The sequence below is a fragment of the Exophiala spinifera genome, assembly GCF_000836115.1.
Source record: "Exophiala spinifera strain CBS 89968 unplaced genomic scaffold supercont1.1, whole genome shotgun sequence".
NCBI classification, from domain to species: Eukaryota; Fungi; Ascomycota; class Eurotiomycetes; order Chaetothyriales; family Herpotrichiellaceae; genus Exophiala; species Exophiala spinifera.
The window spans coordinates 5,167,804-5,194,512 of NW_015622513.1; the positions used below are offsets into that span (position 1 = coordinate 5,167,804).

The 26,709-nt window shown below is 51.3% G+C and overlaps 12 protein-coding genes across 12 annotated transcripts; 6 read left to right on the forward strand and 6 right to left on the reverse strand.

Annotated features, from left to right (window-relative positions):
* Nucleotides 1-42: 42 nt before the first annotated feature.
* PV08_01900 (uncharacterized protein) lies at nucleotides 43-1,118 on the reverse strand (the record flags this gene model as incomplete). Its single annotated transcript, XM_016376260.1, has 2 exons — nucleotides 43-550; nucleotides 604-1,118. The coding sequence occupies 2 exons, from the start codon at nucleotides 1,116-1,118 to the stop codon at nucleotides 43-45; spliced, it is 1,023 nt and encodes a 340-aa protein (XP_016241536.1).
* A 1,094-nt stretch (nucleotides 1,119-2,212) lies between these two features.
* PV08_01901 (uncharacterized protein) lies at nucleotides 2,213-2,779 on the forward strand (the record flags this gene model as incomplete). Its single annotated transcript, XM_016376261.1, has 1 exon — nucleotides 2,213-2,779. One exon carries the CDS (start codon nucleotides 2,213-2,215, stop codon nucleotides 2,777-2,779), a length of 567 nt encoding a protein of 188 aa, XP_016241537.1.
* Nucleotides 2,780-4,117: 1,338 nt separating this feature from the next.
* Nucleotides 4,118-7,036, reverse strand: PV08_01902 (uncharacterized protein; the record flags this gene model as incomplete). Its single annotated transcript, XM_016376262.1, has 4 exons — nucleotides 4,118-4,252; nucleotides 4,305-6,572; nucleotides 6,629-6,879; nucleotides 6,973-7,036. 4 exons carry the CDS (start codon nucleotides 7,034-7,036, stop codon nucleotides 4,118-4,120), a joined length of 2,718 nt encoding a protein of 905 aa, XP_016241538.1.
* Nucleotides 7,037-7,612: 576 nt separating this feature from the next.
* On the forward strand, nucleotides 7,613-8,689 carry PV08_01903 (ATP synthase F1, gamma subunit; the record flags this gene model as incomplete). The annotated part of the gene is made up of 4 exons (XM_016376263.1): nucleotides 7,613-7,668; nucleotides 7,751-7,800; nucleotides 7,850-8,508; nucleotides 8,561-8,689. The coding sequence occupies 4 exons, from the start codon at nucleotides 7,613-7,615 to the stop codon at nucleotides 8,687-8,689; spliced, it is 894 nt and encodes a 297-aa protein (XP_016241539.1).
* A 676-nt stretch (nucleotides 8,690-9,365) lies between these two features.
* On the forward strand, nucleotides 9,366-11,918 carry PV08_01904 (uncharacterized protein; the record flags this gene model as incomplete). Its single annotated transcript, XM_016376264.1, has 1 exon — nucleotides 9,366-11,918. One exon carries the CDS (start codon nucleotides 9,366-9,368, stop codon nucleotides 11,916-11,918), a length of 2,553 nt encoding a protein of 850 aa, XP_016241540.1.
* A 1,018-nt stretch (nucleotides 11,919-12,936) lies between these two features.
* On the forward strand, nucleotides 12,937-14,481 carry PV08_01905 (uncharacterized protein; the record flags this gene model as incomplete). Its single annotated transcript, XM_016376265.1, has 2 exons — nucleotides 12,937-13,239; nucleotides 13,375-14,481. 2 exons carry the CDS (start codon nucleotides 12,937-12,939, stop codon nucleotides 14,479-14,481), a joined length of 1,410 nt encoding a protein of 469 aa, XP_016241541.1.
* Nucleotides 14,482-15,477: 996 nt separating this feature from the next.
* Nucleotides 15,478-16,782, reverse strand: PV08_01906 (uncharacterized protein; the record flags this gene model as incomplete). The annotated part of the gene is made up of 2 exons (XM_016376266.1): nucleotides 15,478-16,585; nucleotides 16,643-16,782. 2 exons carry the CDS (start codon nucleotides 16,780-16,782, stop codon nucleotides 15,478-15,480), a joined length of 1,248 nt encoding a protein of 415 aa, XP_016241542.1.
* A 1,223-nt stretch (nucleotides 16,783-18,005) lies between these two features.
* PV08_01907 (pre-mRNA-splicing factor ATP-dependent RNA helicase PRP43) lies at nucleotides 18,006-20,297 on the reverse strand (the record flags this gene model as incomplete). The annotated part of the gene is made up of 1 exon (XM_016376267.1): nucleotides 18,006-20,297. The coding sequence occupies one exon, from the start codon at nucleotides 20,295-20,297 to the stop codon at nucleotides 18,006-18,008; it is 2,292 nt and encodes a 763-aa protein (XP_016241543.1).
* A 447-nt stretch (nucleotides 20,298-20,744) lies between these two features.
* PV08_01908 (uncharacterized protein) lies at nucleotides 20,745-21,833 on the reverse strand (the record flags this gene model as incomplete). The annotated part of the gene is made up of 3 exons (XM_016376268.1): nucleotides 20,745-21,339; nucleotides 21,391-21,661; nucleotides 21,728-21,833. The coding sequence occupies 3 exons, from the start codon at nucleotides 21,831-21,833 to the stop codon at nucleotides 20,745-20,747; spliced, it is 972 nt and encodes a 323-aa protein (XP_016241544.1).
* Nucleotides 21,834-23,346: 1,513 nt separating this feature from the next.
* On the forward strand, nucleotides 23,347-24,295 carry PV08_01909 (triosephosphate isomerase; the record flags this gene model as incomplete). The annotated part of the gene is made up of 3 exons (XM_016376269.1): nucleotides 23,347-23,384; nucleotides 23,455-23,513; nucleotides 23,640-24,295. 3 exons carry the CDS (start codon nucleotides 23,347-23,349, stop codon nucleotides 24,293-24,295), a joined length of 753 nt encoding a protein of 250 aa, XP_016241545.1.
* A 493-nt stretch (nucleotides 24,296-24,788) lies between these two features.
* PV08_01910 (uncharacterized protein) lies at nucleotides 24,789-25,401 on the reverse strand (the record flags this gene model as incomplete). The annotated part of the gene is made up of 2 exons (XM_016376270.1): nucleotides 24,789-25,246; nucleotides 25,344-25,401. The coding sequence occupies 2 exons, from the start codon at nucleotides 25,399-25,401 to the stop codon at nucleotides 24,789-24,791; spliced, it is 516 nt and encodes a 171-aa protein (XP_016241546.1).
* A 1,010-nt stretch (nucleotides 25,402-26,411) lies between these two features.
* On the forward strand, nucleotides 26,412-26,609 carry PV08_01911 (uncharacterized protein; the record flags this gene model as incomplete). Its single annotated transcript, XM_016376271.1, has 1 exon — nucleotides 26,412-26,609. The coding sequence occupies one exon, from the start codon at nucleotides 26,412-26,414 to the stop codon at nucleotides 26,607-26,609; it is 198 nt and encodes a 65-aa protein (XP_016241547.1).
* Nucleotides 26,610-26,709: the final 100 nt, after the last annotated feature.

Consider the following 26,709-nt stretch of genomic DNA (forward strand, 5'->3'; position numbering starts at 1 on the left):
TCAGCATACCCAAGACGTGCAGCCTCTCTCTGGTTAAAGCGCTCACAGTACGTAGACCAGCTTCTGCCCGCTGACTTTGTCGTGTCTCAACAAATCGAGACCCTCAAGAACATGCTCCAATCCCTTGCCAACCTTGGGTGGATGAACCTTCACCCTTCCTTGTGCCAACATCGGTTCAACCTCTGCAATCCATTTCTTCATAAACTCGAAATCTTCCTTGGTGTCCGTGACGTCCCAACCCCATTTCTTGACCGGTTCACCTGTTGCGGTATATCCCATGGAAACGGTGGTTACCACGTCGCTTCGGGGAGACTGGATGTCCAGCACCGTGCCGTATACACCACCAGCAGGACCGATTGCGTCCGCACAGATCTGAGCTGTGTTAGGAAGCGAGATCGTATCCCAGACGTACTTGAGGCTGTCGTTGGTGTACTCTCTAATCTTCTTCGCGCAATCAGGGTCCCTATAATCGAACGATTCTGCCGCCCCAAGAGACTTGACAAAGCTGAAATTCTGCGGAGAGCAAGTGGTAATCGGTGTATACCCAGCCCTTTCCTAAGTCAACACTGGTCCCAGGAATATGTGCATCGGGAGAGTACCTACAGTTTGGCAAATTGGATACCTAAACTTCCTGTCGCAGAGCTGCCCCCATAGATGAGGACATACTCACCTTTGCTATTCGGCTTGCTCGGAGGGTCGAGGCTCATCTGCTGGAAAAGACCTTGGCCACAAGTGACGATCCCTACGCCCAAGGTGGAAGCTTCTTCGAAGGAGATGCTGTCGGGGATGCGTATTTGGACGTCTGCCTTGACCGCAATGCGTTCCGCGAAGGCACCATCTTCGGGCTGGAGGACATTTCCTCCAAAAACAAACCCGCAAATGCGGTCTCCGACTTTCCAGTCCTTTGAGTAGCCAGTGCCTGTCTCTGCGACAATTCCTGCATAATCACACCCGCTCAGGCAATTCTTCGAATTTTCGTAGTCGATATGCTTCCAGTCTGTCGGATTAAGTGCGACAACCTTGACATCAACCAGAACATAACCGGATCGAGGCTTAGGGTATGGTCGATCGGTCACCGATGCTTTGCCGGACTCGCCCTGCGTAACTATAGCCTTCATGATGTTCACTCTGATATAGATCGAGTCAACGAGACGGTCAGGGCAAAGAATTCTCTCGGGTGAAAATGTTACCAGCAGAAAGGAGACGGAAGAAAGTGAGTCTGAATACCTATATATACCTATATATTGTGATTCTCTACTAGGTAGGGATGGAGCAATGGAGATCGACAGCGGAAACCTCGTACTGCACAACCCGACATCAAGCACACCCTGAGATTACCAAGACACCGGACTCGTACATACCTGTGGATGTTGACGCCAATGGCGGATGAGGCTCCGCTCCGCTCCAGCATATCGGCATATCGGCCGCTCAAACGACGGATACCGGAGTTAACATGTGTGCTTCCAAGGTCAAGAGGAGAAGGTGTTCGACGAAACTACCCAGGCCCATTGGACAATTCTTTTCGTATCCTGCGTCCATTCAACCCAGACACTCGGTACAGCGTAGACTCTTGCTCCCCTTACACATAAGGTCGGGGGGATTTCCCTCCGCGGAGTTTCCTTACGAGACCTGTATTTCTACAATTACTAGAGAATTTGTCATTCATGGGCATTTGGATGTGCACAAGATCATGGCAGGGTCTTTGTGCATGGAAGCTTAGTCACCACCATACATGACCACGACAAGTTGGAGGAAACAATGAGAAGTCTGGACTGATAGTGAAACGTGTCTTGCAGCAGAATCACTCAACAATCAAGGCGGCTGCCGAGTGTGCTTGAAACCAGAGAAAGAGGACTGCAAGTAGAGAGAGACAGGATGTATGGTTTGGTGATTGTACCTCTGGCAGATTCGAGGTATGTGGTACATTTGTACTACGGACGGGTAAAGGTCCAGCCAGGTATAGACTTTCTACGGTGGGCCATCCATCTCTCATGTACGAGTCGCAACCTCAATTCGGCAGACTTTCCCTATTCTAACATTATCTCTCCGCTTCAAATTTATTTTCCTGTCTCCGAGTTGGACTCTCTACTCGTATCCCAGGCGCAGCTTGCCTCTCGAAAGACGACGGACTTCCTTTCACCAGGGAAAAAACCTCTCGAAACCCGTCCCGGTTCTATTGAAACACACCTTCCAGCGTATCTGTTTGCCCATCATGGTCCGCAAACTCAAGCACCACGAGCAGCGGCTCCTGCGCAAAGTCGATCTGATAAACTACAAGTCCGACGGCCTTTCTCACCGTGAAGCCGCGGTGCGCCAACGCTACCACCTCACGCACCCGCTCGACTATTCGAAGTACAATGTCCTCTGCGGCCGTCTCCGGCAACTGGCGCATCTACTCTCCAACCTCGACCCGGGGGATCCATACCGCGTGGAAATGGAGACGGTCATGCTGGAGAAGCTGCATCAGATTGGGATCTTGAAGCAGAGTCGCGGCCAGGGCGCGGGTCTCTCGAGTGTCGAAAAGGACGTCACAGTCTCTGCCTTTTGCCGGCGCAGACTGGGCGTGTTGATGGCGCGGACAGGCATGGTCGAGCACATCAGCACCGCTCACAAGTTCATCGAACAGGGCCACGTCCGAGTCGGCACGGAAGTCGTGTCGGATCCTGCTTTCCTAGTGTCGCGTGGCATGGAGGACTTTGTGACGTGGGTCGACGGCAGCAAGGTCAAGAGACAGATCCTGCAGTACCGCGAGAAACTGGATGATTTTGATCTGCTGTGAACGTGTTATTGAGGGAACGGTGGTTTTAATCATGTATTGATGATAACCGCACCAACCAAGAGGATACCATGCTGTTCTACAGCCCTATACACAGCATGTCAGGGCGCACACCTGGAAGGGCTTCTAGAGCACTAAGTCTTGCACCAGAGCTCGATGATGCGCGGAGCTTTGGCAACGGGCGCATACCCAACGTCCGAAACAACATACGTTGATCAAGCGGGTCCTCAGATTGATCAGTACAACATGCGCACCTTTAAATTGTCATGGTGCGTGATTCGACGCTCTCGCCAAATTCGGATGTGGCAAGCAAATGAGTCGACACGAACCACAAAAGTCTCGATAATGACCACCACTCCAGACACCGGTAGAATGGCACTTGCATGCCTCATATCCTCTTTTTTCTGCCACGCGAGATTCTGTGGCCTTGCGGAGACCACAGAACAAGCTGTCGACGATTTCAAAAGCCCTCCGGGTAAACGGTCAGATGCAGGTCAGGCATAGCACGCAGTCCAAGACTACGCGTACAGTTATCCTCCGACTCCTCTCTTGGCCTGTTCTTGATCATGCATCTCATGTGGAAGGAATGATATGACATCGACACACCGGGTCTGCGCAGAGACCGAGCCGTTCGGCAGCTGCAACATGCCCGCAAGAGTCGCGGCAAGCAGTGTTGGAGAGCAGGAAAGCTAAAGCAACCACTCTTGACATAGATACCTTGAGATCCAGATGAAAGCAACGAGGCCTTAACCTCAAGATAAAACAACTTGAGGAAGTGAATTTGTCAATTCGATGGCGTTATGTACTTTCTAAAGTCTCCCTCTGGGCTTTATGTCTACCATTTCCCAATGGCTAATAATGCTAAGCTATACTGAAACGAATAATGCAGTGGATCTGAAGCAATAATGGCACTGTTCTGTAGCCCTCGTCAAACTCATCGAAAATGACCTTTTCTCCTCCTCGCCCATCTGGATCATGAGCATCATACGAGTGACGCATATGATCGCCCTCTCCACAGGCGACCTGAAACCCGGGTCTCCCACTAGCTCACGCGCAATGCCCCAGAGCACCCTCGTGATGCCGATATCCCATCCAACATCAGCGCAAAGCGCTATCAATACGGAGCGCGATTGGTGAGTAAGCTCTCTCTGGCGTCAGTGGATGAAGAAAATCTTGCTCGACCCTGGTGCAGGAGTAAGCTCCATGGTTCGTTATTCATATATAATGGCGTGAAGGTCGTGTCGAAGTCTTCAGAGCTCGCTCCAAATCCGTTGTCTAGAGGAATGTAAAACCAACAGCACACGAAGTGCATCGTGGATCATGCACCTAGTTTTGGACTGTCTAGAAAGTCCAGTTCTCATCGACAGACTTGATGGCCCATTCGAACTTCTCACGTAGAGTTTTAGAGAAGAACTTTTCGATCGGCACATTGAACTTTTTGCTGAAGACAACAGTCAACCGCGGGTCAATGTAGTTCTGTCCAGGCAGTTAGCAATTTGTACCAGAGATGTGACACAAAAGCACTTACGATCTTCGACGTTCCCAATGCCACCTCTTTATTATTCTCTCGATCCTCTGCCTGGATCTCCATGTTGGCAATCCTCTGATCAAGTTTATTGACGTTTTCCTCCAATTTCTCTACGGAAGGAGACTTGCCCTCGGGCTCAACCTTCTTCGTCTTGTTCTCTCGCTTGAACTTCTTCTCGAGGTCCTTGACCGCGTCGAGACGATCGTTAAGCTCGGACTGTTTCATCGGCTTTTGGCCTTCCTCCTTGAGCTTCTCATTCTCTTTTTCAAATTTCTTCGTGATCTTTGTTCTCTGCTCTTCGACGAGGTAGGCTTGGTGCTCAAGAATCCACGCCTCGTCTATATCGTCGGGAAGTTGGAAGTATTCGGCTCCCTTCTTCTTCTTGATCTTCGGGTCCACTTCAAGCATCATTTGCTTGATGCGCCATTGCTGATATTTGACGCCCTTCAGTCTGTCGCCGAGCTTTTCCATCTGCCCAGCGTGAGAGGCTGCCACGGTTCGCTTGTGGTTACATAGGATAGCCACTTTGCGGTTTGCGTCGTTGTAGTCTTTCAGTTTTTCGAGTATGGTGCCCTCGGACTTCATCTCACTCAATAACTTGGACATGGTGAAAGATGCATTGTAGGTACGGAAGACCTTGGCTGTCAGCCCAGGCATGTAGTTCTTGAGATGGTTATTGAGCTGAGTTGTTGTTAATCGATCAAAGATGTCGTCGCCTTCCTTCTTAGGCGGTTTTTTGAAGATCTTGAGGTTTTTGAAAACCTGTGGGTCAACTTCAAACTCTTCATGGAATCGAATGCTATCTTTACCGAGGAAATCGAAGATGACGGTGCTTGGTGCGCGCAAAGTGATGTGCTCGTATTTCAACGAGCAACAGCCAACTGTATCAGCCTCATCGTCGCCTTTCTCATTGCCCGCACGAAGAGCAAACTGATCAATCAAATACATGGCCGTAGCTTTTTGACGATCAGCCATGAGCTCTGACTTCAGATCTTTTCTGTAGTCCTTTCTGATCCGGTCGATGTGCTTTTTCAACTCTCGAGCCTTTTCGAACTTTTTGTAATCACTCTGGCCTTTCACATCGGAACTGGCAGCAAGCATGACGTACTTGTAGTTCCCGTTGATGTTCTCTTGCCACATGGCAAGCCAAGTGCCTTGCTTGTCGTGCTTGACTTCTTTCCACTTATGACCTTCCGGCGGTGGAGGTACCGTTGCCTCCTTGCCGATGTTGATCGTGATCTGTTCAGGCATAACTCTTGTCTTCACATGCCCGGTTTTTGGATGCTCGCCTCGACCACGGAAGAGTCCAGGAGGCTCTACTCGGAAGTTTCCAACTTTTTGTTTCTTACCATCCCAAATGCAATACATGTAAGGGGCCTCTGCAGCATCTTTTGCGGCTTTGATGGCCTTCTTCTCTGCAGCCGGAAGAGCTTTTTTAGCCTCTCTCTGCGCATCATAATGTTCGAAGATGGCCCGGAAGTCTAGCTTGGAAAATTCCTTGATTGCAATTTTGTTGCCATCTTTGTCCTTGGCACCACCAGTCTTCTTGACGGATTCGGTGAAATCTTTGAAGAAATTTTTCTGGAAGGTCGGGTTCTCCACGTTATGCGTAGAATTGAGCATCGAGCCGAAGAATGTAGCAATTTCTTCGGCTTCTGGATGGAGATTCACAGGAATTCCATCGTACTTCAATTTAACATGGCCGGGAAGTGGCTCGTATGGAGGGGGAAAGACAACGCCATTGTGCTCGAGAGTTTCCCATTTGTTCGTTCCATCGCCTTTTGTAGGATCTTCCCACCATTTGACCTCGTCGTTTTCGTCTTCGTCATCCTCAGGATCCGCAGTCTCTTCCTTCTTGACTGCTTTTGCCTTGGCAGCGGGTTTCCTTACAGGAGTGGATGACTCGGCTTTGGACTTCTTAGAGGTTGGCGCCGAGACTTTCCGTGCCAAAGGTTTGTCATCATCTGAAGAGTCCTCCTTCTTCACCTTCTTCGCTGGCGGGCTTTTCTTCACCGGCTTGCTGGCTTCTTTCTTTTGCTCTTTGTTTCGGATTTGTTTGGCTTCCTTGTCGGCTGCCTTTTCAATCTGTTGCTTCTCCTTGACCAGCTTTTTGCCCAAAGGAACATCGGAGTCGGAAGACTCCCCGATCTGGGCAGCATTGGCACGGGGTGGCTTCTGAACTACTTTGCCATTTGCTTTTGCCTTCGGGAGTAGAGGAGCATCGTCCGAATCCGATTCCACAGCTGTGGTCGTCCTTCGCTTCTTGCTCTACTTATGCGTTAGCTTGTTGCTGTGCTTGCTGTCAAATATCAGTGAAACCTTACAAGAGGCTGGTCATCATCGCTACTTTCGGCTTCTGCATATGATGGTCGCGTATTGCTTTCCCTTGCCTTGCGCTTGACAAGCCCACCATTTGTCAGGGAGCCATTGACGTCTGTCATTGTCGTGTCCTCTACCTTGACATCACCATTTGCAATGGAGATGCCGGGGATAGTTTCACCCTTAGATGGAATTTGTCGATCCATAGTGGCGTCAACCTTAGAGGAAATCTTTGAAGAAGATAGAGGAGATGTGACTAAGAGTGACAACTTAGCAAATCATTTCTCATGAAGCGGTGGACTGGTCAAACGAATGACAGGTAACAAGAATAACAGAGGAACTGACGTACCGCCGTTGGTCCCGTTGGGTTTCCGTGATCCCGAGAGGGGCATGTCGTCGTCTGAGGAAGACATTATGTTCGGAGCGAGAGGCGAACGATGTGATCTTCGAGAGGTTTGGTGAAAGAGTATCTTATTGAAGGATCGGGCTGGTAAAACTGAGCAGTAAAGCGACTTGAGATACCTCCCAAACGCGCCCCGGACCGCAATATTCGAGGAGGAGAATTATGGACTCGAGGTACGGAAACGAGATCGCAGGCTTGAGAGGCGGTGGTGAAGCGTAAGTGAACGACTGAAGGTAAATGAAGAGAAGATGTAAGAGACAAGGAAGATGGCCTGGCGGGAAAGAGGTAGAAGACGCCAGTCGTCGTGAGGAGCGGTGGTGCTGTGCCTTTTGAAGGGATTGACTGCGGCGAACGGCCCACCAGAGAAACGACACTTTTCTCTGTTTGGGGCTTCTTATTGCTGCATGAGGCTGCTCCCGCATTGGGTTTAGCCTATACACGTGACCACCCCCAAACTGCGGAAAGCTCGTTCGGAAACCTCACAATTCACAAGGGAGCTCAATTGCACTGCGACTCTCCTCTCTTGCAATCAACACTCGCTCGACACTGCTCCTTTACTGCCTCGTGGTTAGTTAAGCTGCTCACGATGCTGTCCAGAGCTGTGAGACCAGCCCTCAGCGCCGGCAATGCCGCCTTCGCCAGGTAAGCTCTTCTCAACCCGGAGATTCTCCTCAACAGCTACAACACTACGCTATGGCCAAGCAAGATGCTGATCTATCGGTAGAACGGCGGTGCCTCAGGTTGCTGGCTATGCCACCCTACGAGAAATCGAAGGTAGAACTTGCGAAACGGATGTCACTCCCTCTCACTGACCTTGCTTCAGGCCGCCTAAAGTCTATTCGCAACATCGAAAAAATCACGAAGACGATGAAGATTGTGGCCTCGACAAAACTTACTCGTGCCCAGAAGGCCATGCGCGACTCCCGGACTTACGGTCAAACCTCCAACAAGGTTTTCGAGGAAGCCGAGACGAAGCCACTGGAGGAAAAGAAAACACTGCTCGTGGTTGCAAGCTCCGACAAGGGTCTCTGTGGCGGTATTCATTCTGGTTTGACACGTACCACTCGCCGTATGCTCGAAGCCGACCCCAACTTGGACCTGGCCATTATCGGTGAAAAGTCAAAGAGTCAACTCGGTCGATCAAATGCCCGAAACATTGTCTTGAGTTTCGCTGGCATTGGAAGAGATGTCCCAACCTTCGCCGATGCCCAAGCCATCGCGGACCAGCTTGTCATGCTTCCGGAGGAGTATGCCAGCATTAAGATCCTCTACAACAAATTTATCAATGCCACGAGCTACGAACCAGTTACCATCGAAGCCTACTCCGAGGAAGCCATCACGCAGTCCCCCAACTATGCTGCATTCGAAATTGATGACGAAGTTCTTGCCAACCTCCGAGAATATACGCTTGCGAACTCTTTGTACTGGGCTCTCGCTGAAGGACATGCTTGCGAGCAATCTGCTAGACAAAATGCCATGGACGTGAGTAATATTTCCGGTTTTTGATATCTATGTGATACTGACCCAGTTCCAGAACGCCTCGAAGAACGCTGGAGATATGATCGGAAAGTTCACCATTCTGTACAACAGAACCAGACAAGCTGTCATCACTGGAGAATTGGTTGAAATCATCACAGGTGCCACTGCATCGGAGGATATGTAGGTGTCGTTCTAGAAGGATGTTGTACATAAACACCAAAAACAACTTTGTTCGTGCTCTGAGCACTTGAATCAGGAATTTCTTTGTGTGAACTTTGCTCATATCGAACGCATTCTACTACTCATCCAGTTTGAACCGTTGACAAGACAACAGTGTGATTTCTGCATAAATGCTCTGCGAGACGAATTCCGGGCCCTCTTTCTGAGTTCTCTCTCGTGAAGAGGTTTGCAGATGGAGCCAACTTTTTGACACATTTGCGCTCATTACTACTAATACCAGTCAAACCGTTCATCTCAAAATCTCAGAGCAGGTGAATTGGCCTTCAACATGTCTCAAAACACGTCAGGGGATCGCGTCCACTCATTACACGTGCATTCACAGCTGGAAGGCAATCGTTGCCACGAAGACCAGATTCACATATAGCTGCCTGCAAATTCACGTCGCTATGTACCTTCATCAACAAACGCGAACGCGACCTGCTGGAGACTTGATTCTGTGTTCATGGTTCTGATTACTGCCCAATTCCTCCATCCTTGCCATCACCATTCTCATACCCCTACAGTCTAATACGCTTTGCACAAAGTATCAAACACTACCGCCAAACAAGTCAGGGCGTGCGCTTCATTTCATTTCCAGATTTCAAGGGACAATCAAAGCATTAGTGACTTGTCTCATCGCAATGGACAAGCTACGATTTTCCCCCTATGTCGATGTCTTTTGGGTCCGAGCCGAGGAGCTCATCGCCAGTCTTCCAAGCACGGCCTCCAAACAGCCTAGTCTGCCAGAGAAGGAGACCAGTGGCCCGAAACCCTTTGACATGAACATGCAAATCCTTCTGAAATACCTCAAGGAAGTTGAAAAAGCCTACGAGCGTTCCAAGGTTCAAGAAGCACGTCAAAAAGTTCACAAGTTTCGTATGATCATCAAGTCACTTCAGCAATTGGCTCACAAACGCCCCGAACTCTTCATGGAGAAAGAACCCCTCGCCTTCAACCTCAGTCCCATGACCGACACCACTAGCAATGCTGAAGAGCACCAACAGTTTACAGCAAATACACCGACTAAAGTGAATGGAGCTTCCACTATCACCACCCCTGAAACTCCAGACAATAAAGCAGTTGGTTCTGGTGGGCCTCAAGACGATAATGAGAACCCCACCAACGGCCAGGATACACCTCCATTCCGCTCAATCATTCCCATGCGAAGCGCAAAGCGACAGCCTAGCTATCTGGATCAAGTACAGCCCATGGTCGTCAGAGACACTCCGTATACCGGCAAATTCGCGTTTGCTCCAGTGCATGACAGTCTTTCCACCTGCTTTGAGTTCGGTGCCCAAGGGGATTCGCCCAGCAAGAGCAAGGACCAAGAAGTTCTTCTGACTGCGTCCCAAGGTCAAGCTGGCCCGGTCTTCACCATCGAAGAGGAACTCGGACACAGTGACAGTGGAGAAGAGAAAGCTCATGAACATCCAATTAATAAACAATCAATGAGCGACCCTACCGGGCATGGAGCTGATTCCTCTAAAGGCAAAGGAGTGCCGGACAACAGCCAGGAAACATGCGACAACATCTCTCTGAAACAGGAATACACACTGGGTCATGTATTCATGTGGTGTCAAGACCCTGTGCCAAATGGCGATGAGAACGTGCTGGTTAATGATCAAACCGCATTGCCGGACAGTAGCCATATGTCCTGTGGCAATGCCGCTGTCGACCAGGAATACACTCTGGGTCATGTTTTCGCTTGGTCCGAACAACCTGTACCAAATGGTGACGAGGAAGACCTTGCACCAGTCTGTGACTCGACAGAGCAGCACCCTCGCGATCGTAATTCCTGTCTTCTTTATGAGTGCTCTACCTTGAAACACGACGAGGACAGCGTGCTCGGCAAAGAAGTTGCAACGATCCCTCCTGCAGTTACTTCAGTCGAGCTTACAACTCGTGATGAACAGACAAGTCAACCATCCGTCGAAGACCCACTTGGCACAGAAACAATTCTATCGACTCCGGCACCAGCGGCCACAAGCGCTACAAACAGCACTCCGAAGACATACGCTGCCCATGACAACAGTACTGGAGCACCAGAGAACAATCAAGTCGTGAAGGATGAGACCTATCTCTCGACAAATTCGCCTGGACACAATGGAACGGGGGTCCACGAAGTCGCAGGTTCATCCGATTTAGAAGCTCTTTTCAATCCCTCTGACGCTGAAGAATACCTTGCTAAGGCATTGAGTGATAACGGGATGCTTGAGGACCATGGTATGATTGTTGAAGATGCTCCTCTCCTTGACAATTGTACAGTGAAGGAACTTCATGACGTTGAGGAAGAAACACTTCTCATGGCTACACAGGCATTCTTACCTCGGAGCCCTGTAGTAGTCAATACTGTTGGTGTCGCTGCTGCTGATAACCACGATACTCTGTCCGATTCTGATGACAGTTTGATCATCATCACTGAAGAGGCACCGATTGAGGAAATCGAAGAGAGCCCAGCGGCAGGAATCGCGCCTACCGTTACACATCAGTCGTCCTTCACCTCTACCGCAGAGGAATACACTCTGCGCCATGTCTTTCCTCATACCGGGGACCAAGCACCGCCCGAGGGAGACACCGTCTCGTCTGCGGATGATGGTATTCACGAAACTCCAAATTCTCCGGCCGCTTCCGCTGGCTCAACCTTGCTGGATGATCAGTCTCCCAAGACCGTCAAATTTGAAGACTTTCAGGCTGTGTCAACGGCCTGTCCTGATCTTGAGGAGGTCATCGAAGATGGAGCGAGTGACATCTGCCTTCAGGTCGAAACAGGCCCTGTCCCGAACCATTCGTCATCAACTAGTGATAGAAACGAGGTCGTCACTGTTCAAGATGTTTCGAAAGAGCCCATCATTGACATCGGTGAGATCATCACGCGGGTTGTGTCTGAGGACACTGAAGCCTCCCTTGCCGAGTCTTCCATTGCGGACAGTGCGAACCTCGAACTTGATGTGACTGAGGAGGTCGCTAATGCTCTTCACGTTCCTTTGCAGAAGAGTGTTGATGAGACTGATGTCCTCATGAAAGACAAAGAACAGTCCTCTTGCTTTACCCACGAGCCAACCACTCAACACGTCTGCACTACGCTTGCGTGCACTACCGTGGCCTCCCTCTTGGTTGGTCTGAAGTCTCCAGCGGCGGCTGCGTTCATGTTGTACGCCGGTATTGCGTACGCAAAGTACAAGTTGTATCACTGAATGATACACAAAACAACACCCGACGATACCCTTACGATTGGTTTTGAGCAACACTAACACTGAGCTATTGCAGTCTATGCACTCCTTTCACGAATCACGAGCCTCTATGACGCGAGCATGAGACCAGAATTCCTTATCCACTGCTCCTTGATCTTCATTGTTTCATTTCTTTGTACGAAGTCACCAATCACCAATCACTAGTCACCACAAGTATAGATCTGCAATACCAACAACCATCAATTTGAGCTATGAACTCGGTTTGTCAGCAGCAAAGAGTCCCGGAAAGACCGTGTCCGCATTCCAGAACGGGGCACGCGGGTTAGAGATCCAGGGAAAAGCAAATCGAGCATTAGGGCAGGAAAGAATGGAAATCTTCATGGTATTATCGACGCAGGAATGGAAAAAGGACGGCGAGCCATATCGGCATTTGTGCAGGAATAGGTCACCCTTGCAAGGAGGCAAGGCACAAGTTCAGCTTTGGAAAAAGACGTGTCGGGTTTGGGAAGGGAGATGAAGAAAGGATCACACCTGTGTTGACGAGCGTCACCACCGTCCCTTGGTTGTGGATCAGCTCTTTGTGTGACCGAGCTCTGTCAATTTTTGTATGCAACGCGACGAATGTGCTCATGAGCTGATAGCGAGTTCAACGAAAAATGAAGTATGAATACTTCATGAATATCATCCCCTTGGGCCTTAAAAACACAAGTTTAGCCTCCAGAGTTGACAACTTCTGGCCATGGCACCGACACCGATGTTGAATGTCAATGCGCTCATATCAACATGTCAAGCAAGACGAACCCTTTCATCTACAGGAAGCTCAAGGCTCGTGAAGTCGAGGTGGCCCCCAAACATGATACAGTACTTGTAGCCGCGGCCCACAATCACGGAGGAGGCCGTGGGAATTGGACCTCCATTCGATACACACCGTCCCCCTAACACAGTTAGTTAGTGTTGCAACTTGACATTGTATTGCATCCGCCTCTTGACACTCGATCTGCCTGTGCGTCAGCAAGCAAACATGTCCGCATCCAAGGTCGATGTTCGCCCAGCCAAACTACTCTCATCCCGAGCGTATCGTGTGCCCGGACAACTTCTCATCACCGAGTATTTCTTCAAGGTACCACTCGACCATGCCGATCCCGACGGGGAACAAATCCGCCTGTTCTGTCGGGCAGGCGAAAAGGTTCAAAACGCCGTGGTCCCCAAAGAGCCCGAATATCTTCCCTGGTTTGTCTACATCACCGGCGGGCCGGGGTTTCCTGGTCGTCCGCCCCAGGACCAACCAGGACTCACGAACGAAGTTCTAGACCGGGGTTACAAAGTAAGTACCTCTCAGGGGCATATAATTCCTCCCATATCTACAGGCACCCAGAGGAGGTTCGCACGTCTTGTCGGGACCAGCTACTCTGGTATGTGGTGGCTCCCAGTTCTGACCCGACTGTGTCAAAACGGATAGTTCCTCTCCTTCGACCACCGCGGCATGGGTCTTTCGACACCGGTCACGGCGGACACTCTCATGCTCAAAGGCGACCCTGAAGCCCAAGCTCGATACCTCAAGCTGTTCCGCGCCGACAACGCCGTCAGAGACCTCGAGGCCATCCGCAAATGCCTCACGGCCGAGTACCCTGCGGACGACGACAGGAGGAAGTGGACGGTCATGGGCCAAAGCTACGGCGGCTACGTGTGCTTCACCTACCTGAGCTTCTACCCGGAAGGGCTGCGTGAAGCCTTCCCCTTGGGAGGCACGCCGCCTGTGACGGCACTTAGACCCGACGAACCTATACGACGGCTGTTCAGGAAGGTTCTCGAACGGAACGATCTTTTCTTCGCCAAGTTCCCCGAAGACAAAGCCAACGTCCAGAGAGTGGCTCGACACATTGCGGAACACAAACCGACGCTGCCGTCGGGCGTCGCCCTGACCCCGGCCCGCTTTCTCGAACTGGGCATACACCTGGGCTTCCACGGCGGGTTCGACATCGTGCACGCCGTGGTGCTGCGCGCGGTCAACGACCTCGAGCTCTTCGGGTTCCTCACGCGACCGACGCTGACCGAGTTCGAGAACTGGCCGTCGTTCGACAACCATCCCATCTACGCCCTGCTGCACGGGCCCCTGTACGCGCAGGGCCACGCGTCCAACTGGGCCTTCGACAGGGTCCGCGATGAACCGGAGTTCGCCATGTTCAAGCACAAGGACCACCAGCAGCAGCAGCAGCAAGGGCAAGACGACGTGGTCTACTTCACGGGCGAAATGGTCTTCCGCTCAGTCTTCTCGGACAATGCCGACCTGAGGCGCGTCGCCGAGACCGCCGCCTTGTTGGAATCCAACGACGACTGGCCGCCGCTGTACGACCTGGACCAGCTGCGGCGGAATACCGTCCCCGTCTACGCGGCCGTCTTCGTCGACGACATGTACGTGGACCTGATGTTTTCTCTGGAGACGGCGGGCCTGGTCAAGAACTACCACATGCATCTCACCAACGTCATGTTCCACGACGCCGTCCGGGCCAAGACTCGAGACGTTCTGAAAGCCGTCTTTTCTCTCAGGGACGATACTCTTGTCTGAGATAGTTGGCGAGCAATACGATCTGATGACTCCAAGACGACTGAAGTCCATTGTTCACCGTGAAACATACGCGGTTCTTCGTCCCTGTACGAATACTCGTGAATGGAATTACCCCAATCCAAAAAAACCCACAAAAAGAAAGGCTCCGGAGATGGCTGACCATATATCTAGACTTCGTTTCGCTCCGCTCCAGACGTAATACAGCTGAGCTTGGGAAGTGTGTCGAGAGGGATTGGTGGATGGATGTAGCCATCATTTTAAGGAGAGGAACGTCTACAGAATCTCGAATGACCTCGGCTACAGTCTGACTACTCCCATCCAGACATCGGGCACACAGTTGATCTGCTCTCACGTGCCTGGGCAACAGCGACACCATACATGATCAACAAGGGTTGATGTCGTCTGTCTGGACCACGGAAATTGTCGGTGGCGTTGTCGTTGCGAAAGAAGGCCAGGACGGGGTACAAAGTACCGGAGTCTGGAGTATTACGTATTCGAGACTGAGAGCAAGAACCTATATAGCACCCAACCTTGAAGCGATGCGGCGCGGAAGAAGAAGAAGAAGAAGTTCAGAAACCACTTTAAAAGAATGGTCGACACTTTGATCCATTCCATCGTGAAGATCAGTGATATTACCCTCAAGCACGCTAAAGTCCCCGATGTTTTGCAGAAGTCACTTGTCACGCATGGTGCCGGCCCCTTTCGAGTCACACCGTTTTGACTGATACACATTCAAGACCTTCAGAAGGAAAGAAAAAGGGGAAAAAAACCAAAGGAATACTCCGTCCTTGGGCTGCGGAATATACAATCTCGGCCCAATGCCACTCTCCATCCCAAGGCCCTTTTGGACGAAACAACAAAAAACCTTGATGCTTGCTCGGTGTACGAAATACTCGTACCATGTAACCAAACAATGACTCAAACTCATCAGAGAAAAACAAGACGATCTTCATCATATTCATGTCATATTCACGTCGCACATATGGAACGAAAGCTTCACCTCCCGGCTTCAAGCTGGGAAGGTGTAGGTTGGGTATCTGAGTGTGCCGGAGCTATTTGCGTCGGAGCAGCAGCTCGGCCACGGCCAAGTATACGAAAGCCTGGTATCCGAGACCGCCAACTAGTAGATTGAGGTGGGTTCGACCTCTGAAAGTCACGATCCATATCCCTCTGCTGATTCTGGTCTTGAGGACCCCTTCGCTCGGCTCTTACAACGACAGGGAACCCGTGTCGGTCACGATCATGGTAGACAATGCTCATGAATCGGCCGGGGATGACCATGGCAGGTCTCCTGGCGCCTCGACCATTGTGCGCGAGGGTGAATGTCCCGGGAGGTGGTTGAATTTCTGAGTTGGTTCCAGTTCTATTCAAGCCTTCCCCATTGGGGCCTTCAGGCCGCGGTTTTGGAACGTAGTAATCGGCCTTGCATAGAGGACAGCAAGCACGTCTTGATGTCAACCAAGGATCAACACATGAAGCGTGAAATGCGTGTCCACAATGGAGCCCTCTAATGTCATCATCGTCTTCGATGGTGTCAATACAGATGGCACAGGCGTCGCCGGGGTCGGGTAGTTGCTCGGCTGGGACTGCTGTTTGAATTTGCTCGTCATCTTCGTCCTCATAATTCGACGTGACTTTTTGTATGGGACTTTCAGCTGCCGTTGACTGGGCCGACTTGGGCCGCGTTGGCGTAGCTGGTCGGGTGTCGGCTCGACTCTTTTCACCCACAACCTCGGCCGTGCCGTGCTGGTCTTGTGGCTTTTCTTCCTCAATGGTGGAAATGGTGTGTGTCGGGGCCAGTTCGGTGGATTCCTTCGCATCCTTTGACTCTCGGGGTTGATTGTGTATGCTCGCGGGCCTTGATGCATTGTTGATGCCTCCGGCGGTAGGTAGCCCTTCGTCTGCCCGATTCGACCGCCACGTCTTGTATTTTATCAAGGGAAATTTTTCATTGACCTCATCCATCGACATGAGCTTCTTTTCGCGCCTGCGACGGTGTTGGCGAGGCATGGCGCCCAGGTCGACCCCATCGGGATCTTCACCGTTCATGCGCTGTCGGTTTCTTTGGTTATATCGGAAGCAGTATTTGACACCGACAATAATCCTGTGCAAAACAATCAATTCAAGCTGACATGGAGTAGATCGCCCATGTCACGCTTACCATAGATTCGTAAAGACCACGCCGAAGCCCAGCGCGACGAAGAAGAGAAGTGGCGAACTAGGCCCATTTCCTCCGCTCCCGGGACTGCCTGTTGGCGAAGCCGTAGGGGAAGATATAGGTGAAGTTGTTGTGGTGGCCATCTTACCCGACAGCTTACAACGAATGTAATCAGAAACAGGGCGCGGCTCGAAGTGGCGTCAGTTGGTCGTATGGATGGTCAATTAGACAGGTCTACACCATCAGCCTGACGAGAACCGGCGTCGGCCGCGATGAGATGATCGAAGGTGAGGATGTTGACCCTTCAGTAGGGGTGAAATTAGAGCCGACCAAGTCCTGGGTCTGGATCTTCACGTAGGATCCCAGTCGGCGCGCAGAGTGTTTCACGGGAGGGATGCTCGACCCAGGGAGCAGGGACCGGGATGGGATTGGCCGATCGGGAGGGCGGAAGTGCGTAATAAAACGACTGGGTGCGTAGGGTGAGACGGGAGGCCTCGAGGGGTTTTGCCTGCCTTTGAGAGAGGACGATGGCAAAGATTAGGAAATGCGGGAGGATGAAGGGATTGATGAAGCTGGACGAGGACGGATGAAGAAGCAGCAGTGAGATCGGACCACGCGGCCAGAGACTTCAGTCAGTCAGTGTCTGTCTGTCTGCCCGCGCCGAGATGGAAGAAGCAGTGGCTGGAGCGCAGCCGTGTTGGCGTCGACGACTTGTGGTACGGCAGGCGAGTGAAGGCTGCCCAGGCCCGGGATGGTTAAGCATGCCAGGCGCTTGGGGAGCTTAATCCCTGCCGACCTCGGTGAATTTGGGGGAGGCAAAAGCAGGAACAGCCTGTAGATTTAGGCGACGGGGGCCCATAAGTGCCACTAGGGCTCACTAGGCGCACCAGGCAGGGCTAGCGAGGCTTGTGACCATCCCACACCCGGATCCATGCCCATTATGGCCGAGCTCGACCGGAACAAGGCAGCTGAGCCTGCTATCACTCTACCCATCCTCTACATGAATACTCCGTACTAGTACATGGCATTGCGACCTTGAGCAACTCTATCGTCTAGCAAGTGTGTCGCCTTCAGCTCAAGCATGATCGGTAAAGATCAGGGCCCCCGAGTTCTTCTGCCAAACAACTCGCCATGCTGCAGACACAACGTCTTGCAAATATTCCTTTTCCACTGAACTTTCACCGCTTCCAAAGGGCATTCCCTTGGTCGCCGGGCTTTGAACACGAGGGTCGGACCATAAAAAGAGTTTCCGAACACTGCTGGTGTGTTCCCTGGGCAAATGTTAAGGCATCCAAGTCAATTTTGCGACCGAGTCGACTGAAACAGGAAACCAAAACATCCGTGTCGAGACTTCGAATCTCAAGGATTATCTGCCACCCTTCATCTTCTGCCTCCGCGCAACCCGCTCTGCAAGTCGCTGTAATGCCGTCCTAACTTCACCTTTAGGGAAACTGTCCACATCATAATATCCAGGCGCAATGTCGAGCAACCACTCGCCCCGGACGCTGGTGACAGTCCGAATATAGTTCTTGCTCGTAAGCACAAACTCATTGTACACGACCCACTCACTCTCCTGGCCGAGGACAGTGCTGGGGTGAAGCAAAACAGTCTGGTTATCCTTCACTGTGGTATATGTTTTGCCATTGGCCTCCTTCTTGGCAACTTGCATGAAGAACCCAGATACAAGTGCCTTTCGGATGTTTTCGTAGTATTTCTTGTCTTCAAATGGGGTAGACACGAGTTCCAGCTCCTCCCGTTCCATGATACGCTTGAGTTGCATGCGCACATTGTCTGCGGATTGAAGAGCTCGAAGGCTGAGGAAATGGTCGTGGCACCATTGTCGCGTGTTAGCCTGTGCTTCGGGACCCTTAAAGGCATGGTACACATTCAACAGTGTCAAATGGTCGCCATCCGGGTGAGCAAATAAGTTCTTCATTTCGTCTGCGCGTTTGCGTGCAGAAGCTGGTCTCACGAAGATTTGAGGCACGGAAAGCAAAGCCACCAGGCTCAAAATCTCGTTCGAGCAATAGAACTCGGGTGAGGAGATCAGCATCACCGCCAAAGCCGGGTCCAGAGGAAACTCAGAGGCCAACTTGCCCATTGTTGTCAGATTGCCATCGTCATCCAAACAGGCAAGATAGTTCAATTCTTCTAAAGCCCGCATGAGAGTTTCTGGAGCGGGAGGGTCCATAAGATCGAAATGAACAAGATCATCGATGCCGAGCTTCTTCAATTCCAGAACTGTTGATGACAAGTTCGATCTTAGAACTTCTGGGTACGTCTGCTCGATGAGCTCCTTCTTGAACGCTCCTTCAGTGTAAAGCCTGAAGCATTTCCCAGGCCGGGTACGACCCGCACGACCGGCTCTCTGTTGTGCCGATGCTTTCGAGATGGGAGAAACCAAGAGTGACTCGACACGGATACGTGGATTATAGACCTTCTGCTTCGAGAAACCGGGGTCGACCACGTACACGATACCGTCAATGGTGAGAGATGTCTCTGCAATGTTGGTAGCAACAATGCACTTGCGACCTGCCCTTCCGCCCGGCTTGCGAGGAGGTGGCGCTGGCTCGAAAATTCTCTGTTGTTGAGCAGGGGGTAGGGTGCCGTACAGTGGATACACTTTCATTGGGCCGGCGTCGGCCTCACGGATCATCTCGTCTGCCTCGAGAGATATTTTGCGACAGGCATCTTCAATTTCTTCCTCACCAGTCAAAAACAGCAAGATATCTCCCTCAGGCTCCGTTGCGTGTATTTGCAGGACAGTTCTAATAGCCGCTTCCACATAATCTCTTTCGGGCTCTGGGGTGTAGAAGATTTCGACGGGGTGTGTTCGGCCGGGAACAGCGAGCAATGGCGCATCGTTGAAGTAGCGCTGAAACTTTTGTGCGTCGAGGGTTGCAGACATGATGATCAGTTTGAGATCTGGTCTGCGCAGAACGACCTCTTTCAACAGACCCATTAGAACGTCAGTGGCCAAAGTCCGCTCGTGGGCTTCATCGAGAATGATGGTACTGTATCTCTGCAAGTCGTGGTCGTTCATGGCCTCTCTCAAGAGCATACCATCGGTCATATACTTGAGCATCGTCTTTTGACTGGTCATGTCTTCGAATCTTATGCTGTAACCGACTTCTTCACCAAGTTTGACGTCCATTTCGTTCGCAACGCGTTCGGCCACAGACATGGCAGCGACTCGTCTTGGCTGCGTGCATGCGACGAGCTTGCGTTGTTGCTGAGGAAGGTCGTCGTAGATGACGAATTGTGGTATTTGTGTCGTCTTTCCGGAACCAGTCTCACCCACGAAGACAAGGATTTGAGACTTCTGATAGAGTTGGAGGAATTCATCTCGCTGCGCATGCACAGGAAGGTCGCGTCTGGTTCGTAGGATGGAGAAGTATCTCTCAGAGAATGGCTTGCCAGTGAAAGGATTCGTCTTGCTATCTTCGGCCTCCCGAGCAAGCGCAGCGGTAGTTTTGTGTCTTTGCAGTTTCGCTAGAGGACCGTCATTCGGCGGGGTCGAGTAGCCATTACTGTAGCCATTCGACTCGTTCTCGCGCCAATGCGCGAGATAGGGATTGTTTTCTGGATTCATATCGCCTGAGGTCTTCTGTCGCTTTGCAGGCGCACCGTCAGAATTTCCTGAGTGTTTGCTAGCCATTGCCGCCAAAGGGCTTCTGGGGCTCAACCGGGAAAACGCGAAGTCGCAAAGGAAGGACAGGCAATACCCAACGACGGCTGGTACGATGAGTGCAACAGGGAGTAGCTGGTGCTAGCGGAGGCACAACTTCTGCCGAAATATTGTAGACGAGGCCTTCTTCACGAAGTCGAGGCAGAAAAATATCAAGATTCAGTTGAGTCAGACGTGGCCGTTGAATTAGGCATCAATGACTCGCAGCGAGATGCGAAAGGGACATGCTACGGCGGAGCATTTAGTCTACGGGCGTATCACTTTATTTCACTTTCTGGCTCATAATTTCATCTCGAAGGGAAGATGTTTTGCCCACGACTTTTCCTACAAGTGAAAATCACAACCTTTGATAAATCCTACACGCCGTTGATATCTCAGACAGAATTCGCTAAGCACAACAGTACATCATCTTCTGTGCTAAGGAAAGGGACTTGGCCCAAGTCGTTCCTTGCCAATTGTCTTCCCATCCATCACGCGGAGACGCGGAATACCTGTTGGCGAAGAAGGCAGCCCGAAAATACTGTCTCTTGGGGGCTTTGTCGCTCTCTGCTGGTCCAGGTCCTGGCTGCCATTGACCATCCCACTGAAAGGACATCTGCTTTGCTCATTACTCAGCTGGACCTGTTCCATTGTGCGGCCCAAACTGGTCGTACTCTTTTCTGAGGAGATGGACGTGCCATCAATCGAGCTATCATCCTCGTCCACCTTCCCCAACATTCTCTTACCGTTCACGTATCCTTCTGGTTCACGTGCCTCGGCTCGAGTCTCTTCGTCCCCCTCGGCATCGAGAAACTCTTTACCGTCCTCAACATGCCATTTGGCCATGAGATCGTTCTGAATCCAAATGACTTTACCGATCGCCTTGACGATCCCAATTTTTTGCGTCAGCTCCAGTCGAGGATGCGAGAGAATGGCCTCGACCATTGCATCCTGGATATAGCCAAGACAAGCCCCGAGAAAGATGTAGTCGACGTGCAAGGGGTTCTTCCTCCCTTTGCCAACATGCATCAAGCTATGAAGGGTGAGCCATTGCTCTTATCTGCTCAAAGGATTAAACACTCACCCCACTTTGTCCAAGTACTGCCAGTATTCCATTTTGCTCGGATCTGAATTGAGTTTGGTGAGATACCATCTGAGGAACATCTTCCGGTGTCTGATCTGAGCGTCTTCCTCCTTGATCCACCGATCTGGATCTTCTTCATTACGACTGTCACGCGTGCTGAACACTCGGGCTGTTATGTCGTGCTGCAAGAGCTTCTTGTATACCATGTTGACAATGGCCGGGATTATGGCTTTGATATACTTCTGTCCTTCACTCAGTGCAACCACATCGTCTGCGAAATGCTTGGTAAGAACGTTTCCTCTTTTGGCTAGCTGTCTCACAATGAAGGGAGACTTACCAGGGCCAAACTCAAGGAATTGCTGTAGGTAATAGACCCTGGCAGGGAGTGAGGTGAAGAGTTCTCTTCGGTCTACATGTTCCATATTCTTCGGTAGTGCTGCCATCTTGTAGGAACAGAACAAATCTTTCTGTGAATAGGAGAGCAATTGAGTAAGAAAAGTAACACAGTCTTCCTCAGTATGGCCGCTCGGCAAACACCGACTTCAAGCCTTAGCGAGGAGTGACCGACAGACGCTTTGACAGAAGAGCATACATATTTGTCTCGATGTTTCATTATATACACAGAGATGATTGTCCGGCGTGTTGGATCCGCACGCGGGCAGATCCCTCGTCAACTCGCGAGCGGACGTGACCCACAAGCCACGTGTGGATGCGTGGCGTGACAGACTGATAGTGCTGTCGACGCCGCCTGGAGACATCGGCAGCAGGTAACGCCACTTCAAAGATGAAGAGGAAATCAATTCGTGCGAAACGTTGGGGTCCAAAGTAGGGGGATGAGTGGCCGGCATACTCGAAGTATCTACCGTTGTTGTTGCAGAGACGCATTGAGCCTTAGGCAACCTACATATATCTATACGCCAGTCTCGCTGTCCCCGAGAGGCTGACGTAGAAGTAGAGACCGAGTCCCATCAAGTCTGGTCATTTCAGAGTTGGAGGAGATGGGCGATGTTTCTTTTGAATGAAATCGAGTTTGTTGTTTAAAACCTCTTGCTTGGCTCGCTTATTAGGCACATCACTACTCCGTATTGCCGGTGGAGATGCTTCACCTTCGGATGTCTGATGCGGCAAGCATTGTGATGAGTAACTCCTCACTTCCAGAACAATTTGGTGGATTTATAAAAACGGTAATTTTCAATGACCTGGATGTACTCGTAGCGTATACAAGTCAGGTCACCCACGAGGTGAACCGTACCGATCCGCCCCGTCTGGCTCCATCCACAGGACGCCACGGAACGCATCCCAAGCGCCAGCACCCTGATTTTCTCGCCTACGTTGGGTTCGACATTCCCCTTGCGACAAGGCTGATGTTTCCACGGAGTCCGCCGCCAAGTACCATCAAATTACAAATGGTACTAACGGGGCTTCTGAGCGGTGAGAAGAACCTTCTTCAGCGACAGTCGGAAGGATTCGGGAGCATCTAAGTTGTGTGCCCCATCAACAACGTGTACGATATGCCTTTGGGAGTTCCGGCAAGACGGGGAAATACTAGCGGCTCCAGGTTCACGAGTGTGAAGCGAGAATCGATTGTGAGACACATGAGATCAAGTTGATCTTCGAGAAACGAATTGTCAGATGGTTTGTCGATCGCCGCTTTAACCGGAAAACGCTCGGAAGGCCAGTCCTGGACTGCGAGCGGGAGAAGCTCGGCAGAGTTGCCCTCTTCGTCTTGCCCTCTCCCAAACACCCCTCGATCTGTCATTGGCGAGCCCCGCGGTCAACAGGAGCATGGAGAAGTATTGCTTCTGAATTACTTTCAGCTTCCACCTTTCTTGCATACTGTACTGTTCTGCTACCTCGATCGTATTCATTATCTTGCCCTCCAGACCTTGTCCTGGCCCAACCCAGCCCGTCAATCTTCCCAAACTTCTACCAAGTTCCCTCCTCAACACCGCAAAAATGGCTCGAAAGTTCTTCGTCGGAGGAAATTTCAAAATGTATGATTGTTGCACCTCACAGCACGATATCACCACAGTGAGCAAGCTTCTAACAGTATCACGTCTATAGGAATGGCACGATCAAGTCCATCAAAGAAATTGCTCACAATCTCTCGACAGCGAAGCTCGGTATGTTCACTTTAACTACACCTCCGGTCTATTTTCGTCTCGTGGGACGGTACCTATAGAAGCTGGAAGAATAGACCTCTTGAGTCCGGCATCCCAAGACTGACTTTTGGGTTACGAAACATACAGATCCCAACACTGAAGTCGTGGTCGCGCCACCTTCGCTGTACCTCCTCCTTGCCCGTGAGCATCTGTCGGAGAACATCGAAGTCGCAGCTCAAAATGTCTTTGACAAGCCCAGCGGCGCCTTCACGGGAGAAATCTCCGTGCCACAACTGAAAGACAGCAACATCACATGGACTCTGCTAGGCCATTCGGAGCGCAGGACCATTCTCCGTGAAGAGGACGAGTTCGTGGCGTGCAAGACGAAGGCGGCCCTCGACGGCGGCATTGGCGTCATCTTGTGCTGCGGTGAGAGTTTGGAAGAAAGAGAGAAGGGCGTCACCGTCGATGTCGTCACGAGACAATTAGACGCCGTCAACAAGTCCATTGGCAAGGACGGCTGGAAGGACGTTGTCATTGCGTACGAGCCCATCTGGGCCATTGGAACCGGCAAGGTTGCCACCACCGAGCAAGCTCAGGAGGTGCACGCCGCCATCCGAAAGTGGTTGGCTGATGCTGTCTCTGCTGAGGTTGCCGAGAGCACCAGAATCATCTACGGCGGCAGCGTCAATGCAGGCAACTGCAGAGAACTCGCCAAGCAGCCTGACGTCGACGGCTTCCTTGTTGGCGGTGCCAGTCTTAAGCCCGAGTGTAGGTGTCTGCTGAATCACAAATGCAGATGAGTTGCTAACGGTGTCGCGCAGTCGTCCAGATCATCAACGCCAAGGCTTAAACTAGGTACCTAGAGGTACCTAGAGGGTACTTTCGTGATCCACAGGTATTCACAACGCGGGAAAGAAGGGATTGGAAACCAAGCGTGCTGTTGGCGACTTGAGGTTATCAACCAGCGAACTGAAGGTGGGAATCGGGCAGTTTGTTTCTTTTCTCTTATCCTTCATAACGTCTTCTGTAGCTCAGCATCATTGATTGGGAGAAATGACCAGTTCACATCTTGGCTCTGCTCTAATTTCCAGTAAAGCTAAACAGACGAAAATATTAAAACGCACTTCGTGCCATCCCACATCATTATAAAGCTTCGTGACATTCATCTGTGACACTGAAGATGGATTCAGGTTCCATGCTAAGCCTTCAACAACTCCGGTTCCTATTCCTAACAAGCATCCCGCCACCTAATTAATAATACATTCCACGATGACAAGCTCCGATTTTTGTTTTTCAGTCTTGAGATTGGATCTTATTGTCACCCCTTACGACTTCTGAATAGCTGGGGGGTGCCTCTGGGCCATCGCCACCTGCGCCCACACTCGGCCCTTCAACCTGCGGCGCTGGCCTACTGCTCCCCTCTCCATTCGCACTGGCGGACTGTGCCGGTGCCGGTGGTGCGGGTGCAGGTCGATTCTGGGGCTTCGGCGGCGGCGGCGGCGGCGGGGGAGGGGCTTGTCGGCCATGACCGCGTTGTTCTTGGGTTCCGTAGTCGCGCCTCCACGGTTCGTGTCGGATGTAGTAGTAGGTGACTCTTCCACCCTCGGCGTCGAGCGGTTCGTAGTCGTAGTCCCGCTCGGGGTTGCGGGCGATGATGTACCACGCGTGGATCAAGCCAGGGATATACCCCAGCATGCAGAGGAGGATGTTGATCAGTGAATCGCACGAGCAGATTCCAGACTTGATCCAGACTAATGTGGATGGGGGGCGAGCCTCATGTTAGCATCGTGCTTGCAGGCAGGATAGACCTTCACCAAAATGTTTGAGAAGGTGGGATGAATGACATACCTGCGATAGGAGGGAAGAGGACGGCAAGCAGCCCCAGGAAGATGTCGCCGCAAGACATGATGAAAACGGTGCGTCGCTCTACGTACTCGGGCATTCAGGTACGAGGAGATAACGAGCAGCTAGTTGGAAGCGGAGGTGTCTGGGCGCGCGCGCGTTTGTGGGTGTGTATGTGTATGTGTATTTTGCTTGCACGGAACACAGGCACTGAGGGAGGGAGCGATTGATTCGATAGAATATATAGCCTGCACTAATTGAATACGCAAAGAAAAGAAATGGCAGGAGCCTGCACGTACGAGTACGATGATAAGGTAAGGTACGGGATAGAGGAAAGGAAGAGCGAGGGGATGGAGTGGAGGAGGAGGAGGAGGAGGAGGAGGAGGATGAGGCGCAGTAAGTTTGCAAGGCTGCGTGATTATCACAAATGACGCTTCTCTTTCAGCACCCGCCACGGCGCTGACCGATACGAGGTTCTACCCAAAGGCTAGAGAGGTATCGTACAAACGGGAGTCCTGCGTACTACGAGTACAAGGTGCACCGTACAACGAAAAAAATCCTGCCCACCGTAGGCAGGTAATAATAACCTTACGGGTACGGAGTACTCACTCCGTACCTAATAGAACTCCAAAGCAAAACGCAGCGAACAAGTGCCTGATGGGCGTATTCGTTCTCGTTCTCGCTCTCGTATTCGTATTAGTCTCCGTTGTTTGCTCGGGATGTCAGGACGGTCACGTGGGACCCGAGGCCGTCTTTGCCTCGGTCCAGCGGCTTTGGATTAGATTTCGGGACATTGGAGAAGCGTCGACATCCCCAGATTCGGTCGTCGATGTGTTTCGCTTGGAATTTATTTGTTATGTCAACTTCAGGGGACTTTTTACAATATCTGCCTACTCATACTGTACAAGCTTCGACTCGGCCTGAACATAGCAGAACAAACCTCGCGTTGATTTTGCCGTCGTGAACATCTGAGATCCCTCTGACTCTTCGCCCTCGGCCCTTGCCTCTCGCATCAGGTCCGTACCTACATTTATTGCAAAGTACACAGGGACTCCTGTGCACACGTCGCGCACAATGTCATCCGGCGAAACAGACACCAGCCAAACTCCTCAAACATCATCAGAATCCGAAAAGAGCCAGCAGCAGCAGCAGCAGCCACAGGCCACCTCGACCGAGTCTTCAGAAACGTCAACCATGGCCAAACTCCCAGCAGATGTCGTCAAAACCAGCATATCCAAAGTCGATGAGATCATTCTGCGCATTAGCAAGTGAGGAAGCCTCCTTTTTCCCTTTTCCTTTTCTTCTTCTATTAACCTACCTCCCTGAATTGATATGGAATGAAATGGATCGGATTCCATGCGGCTGTTTCATC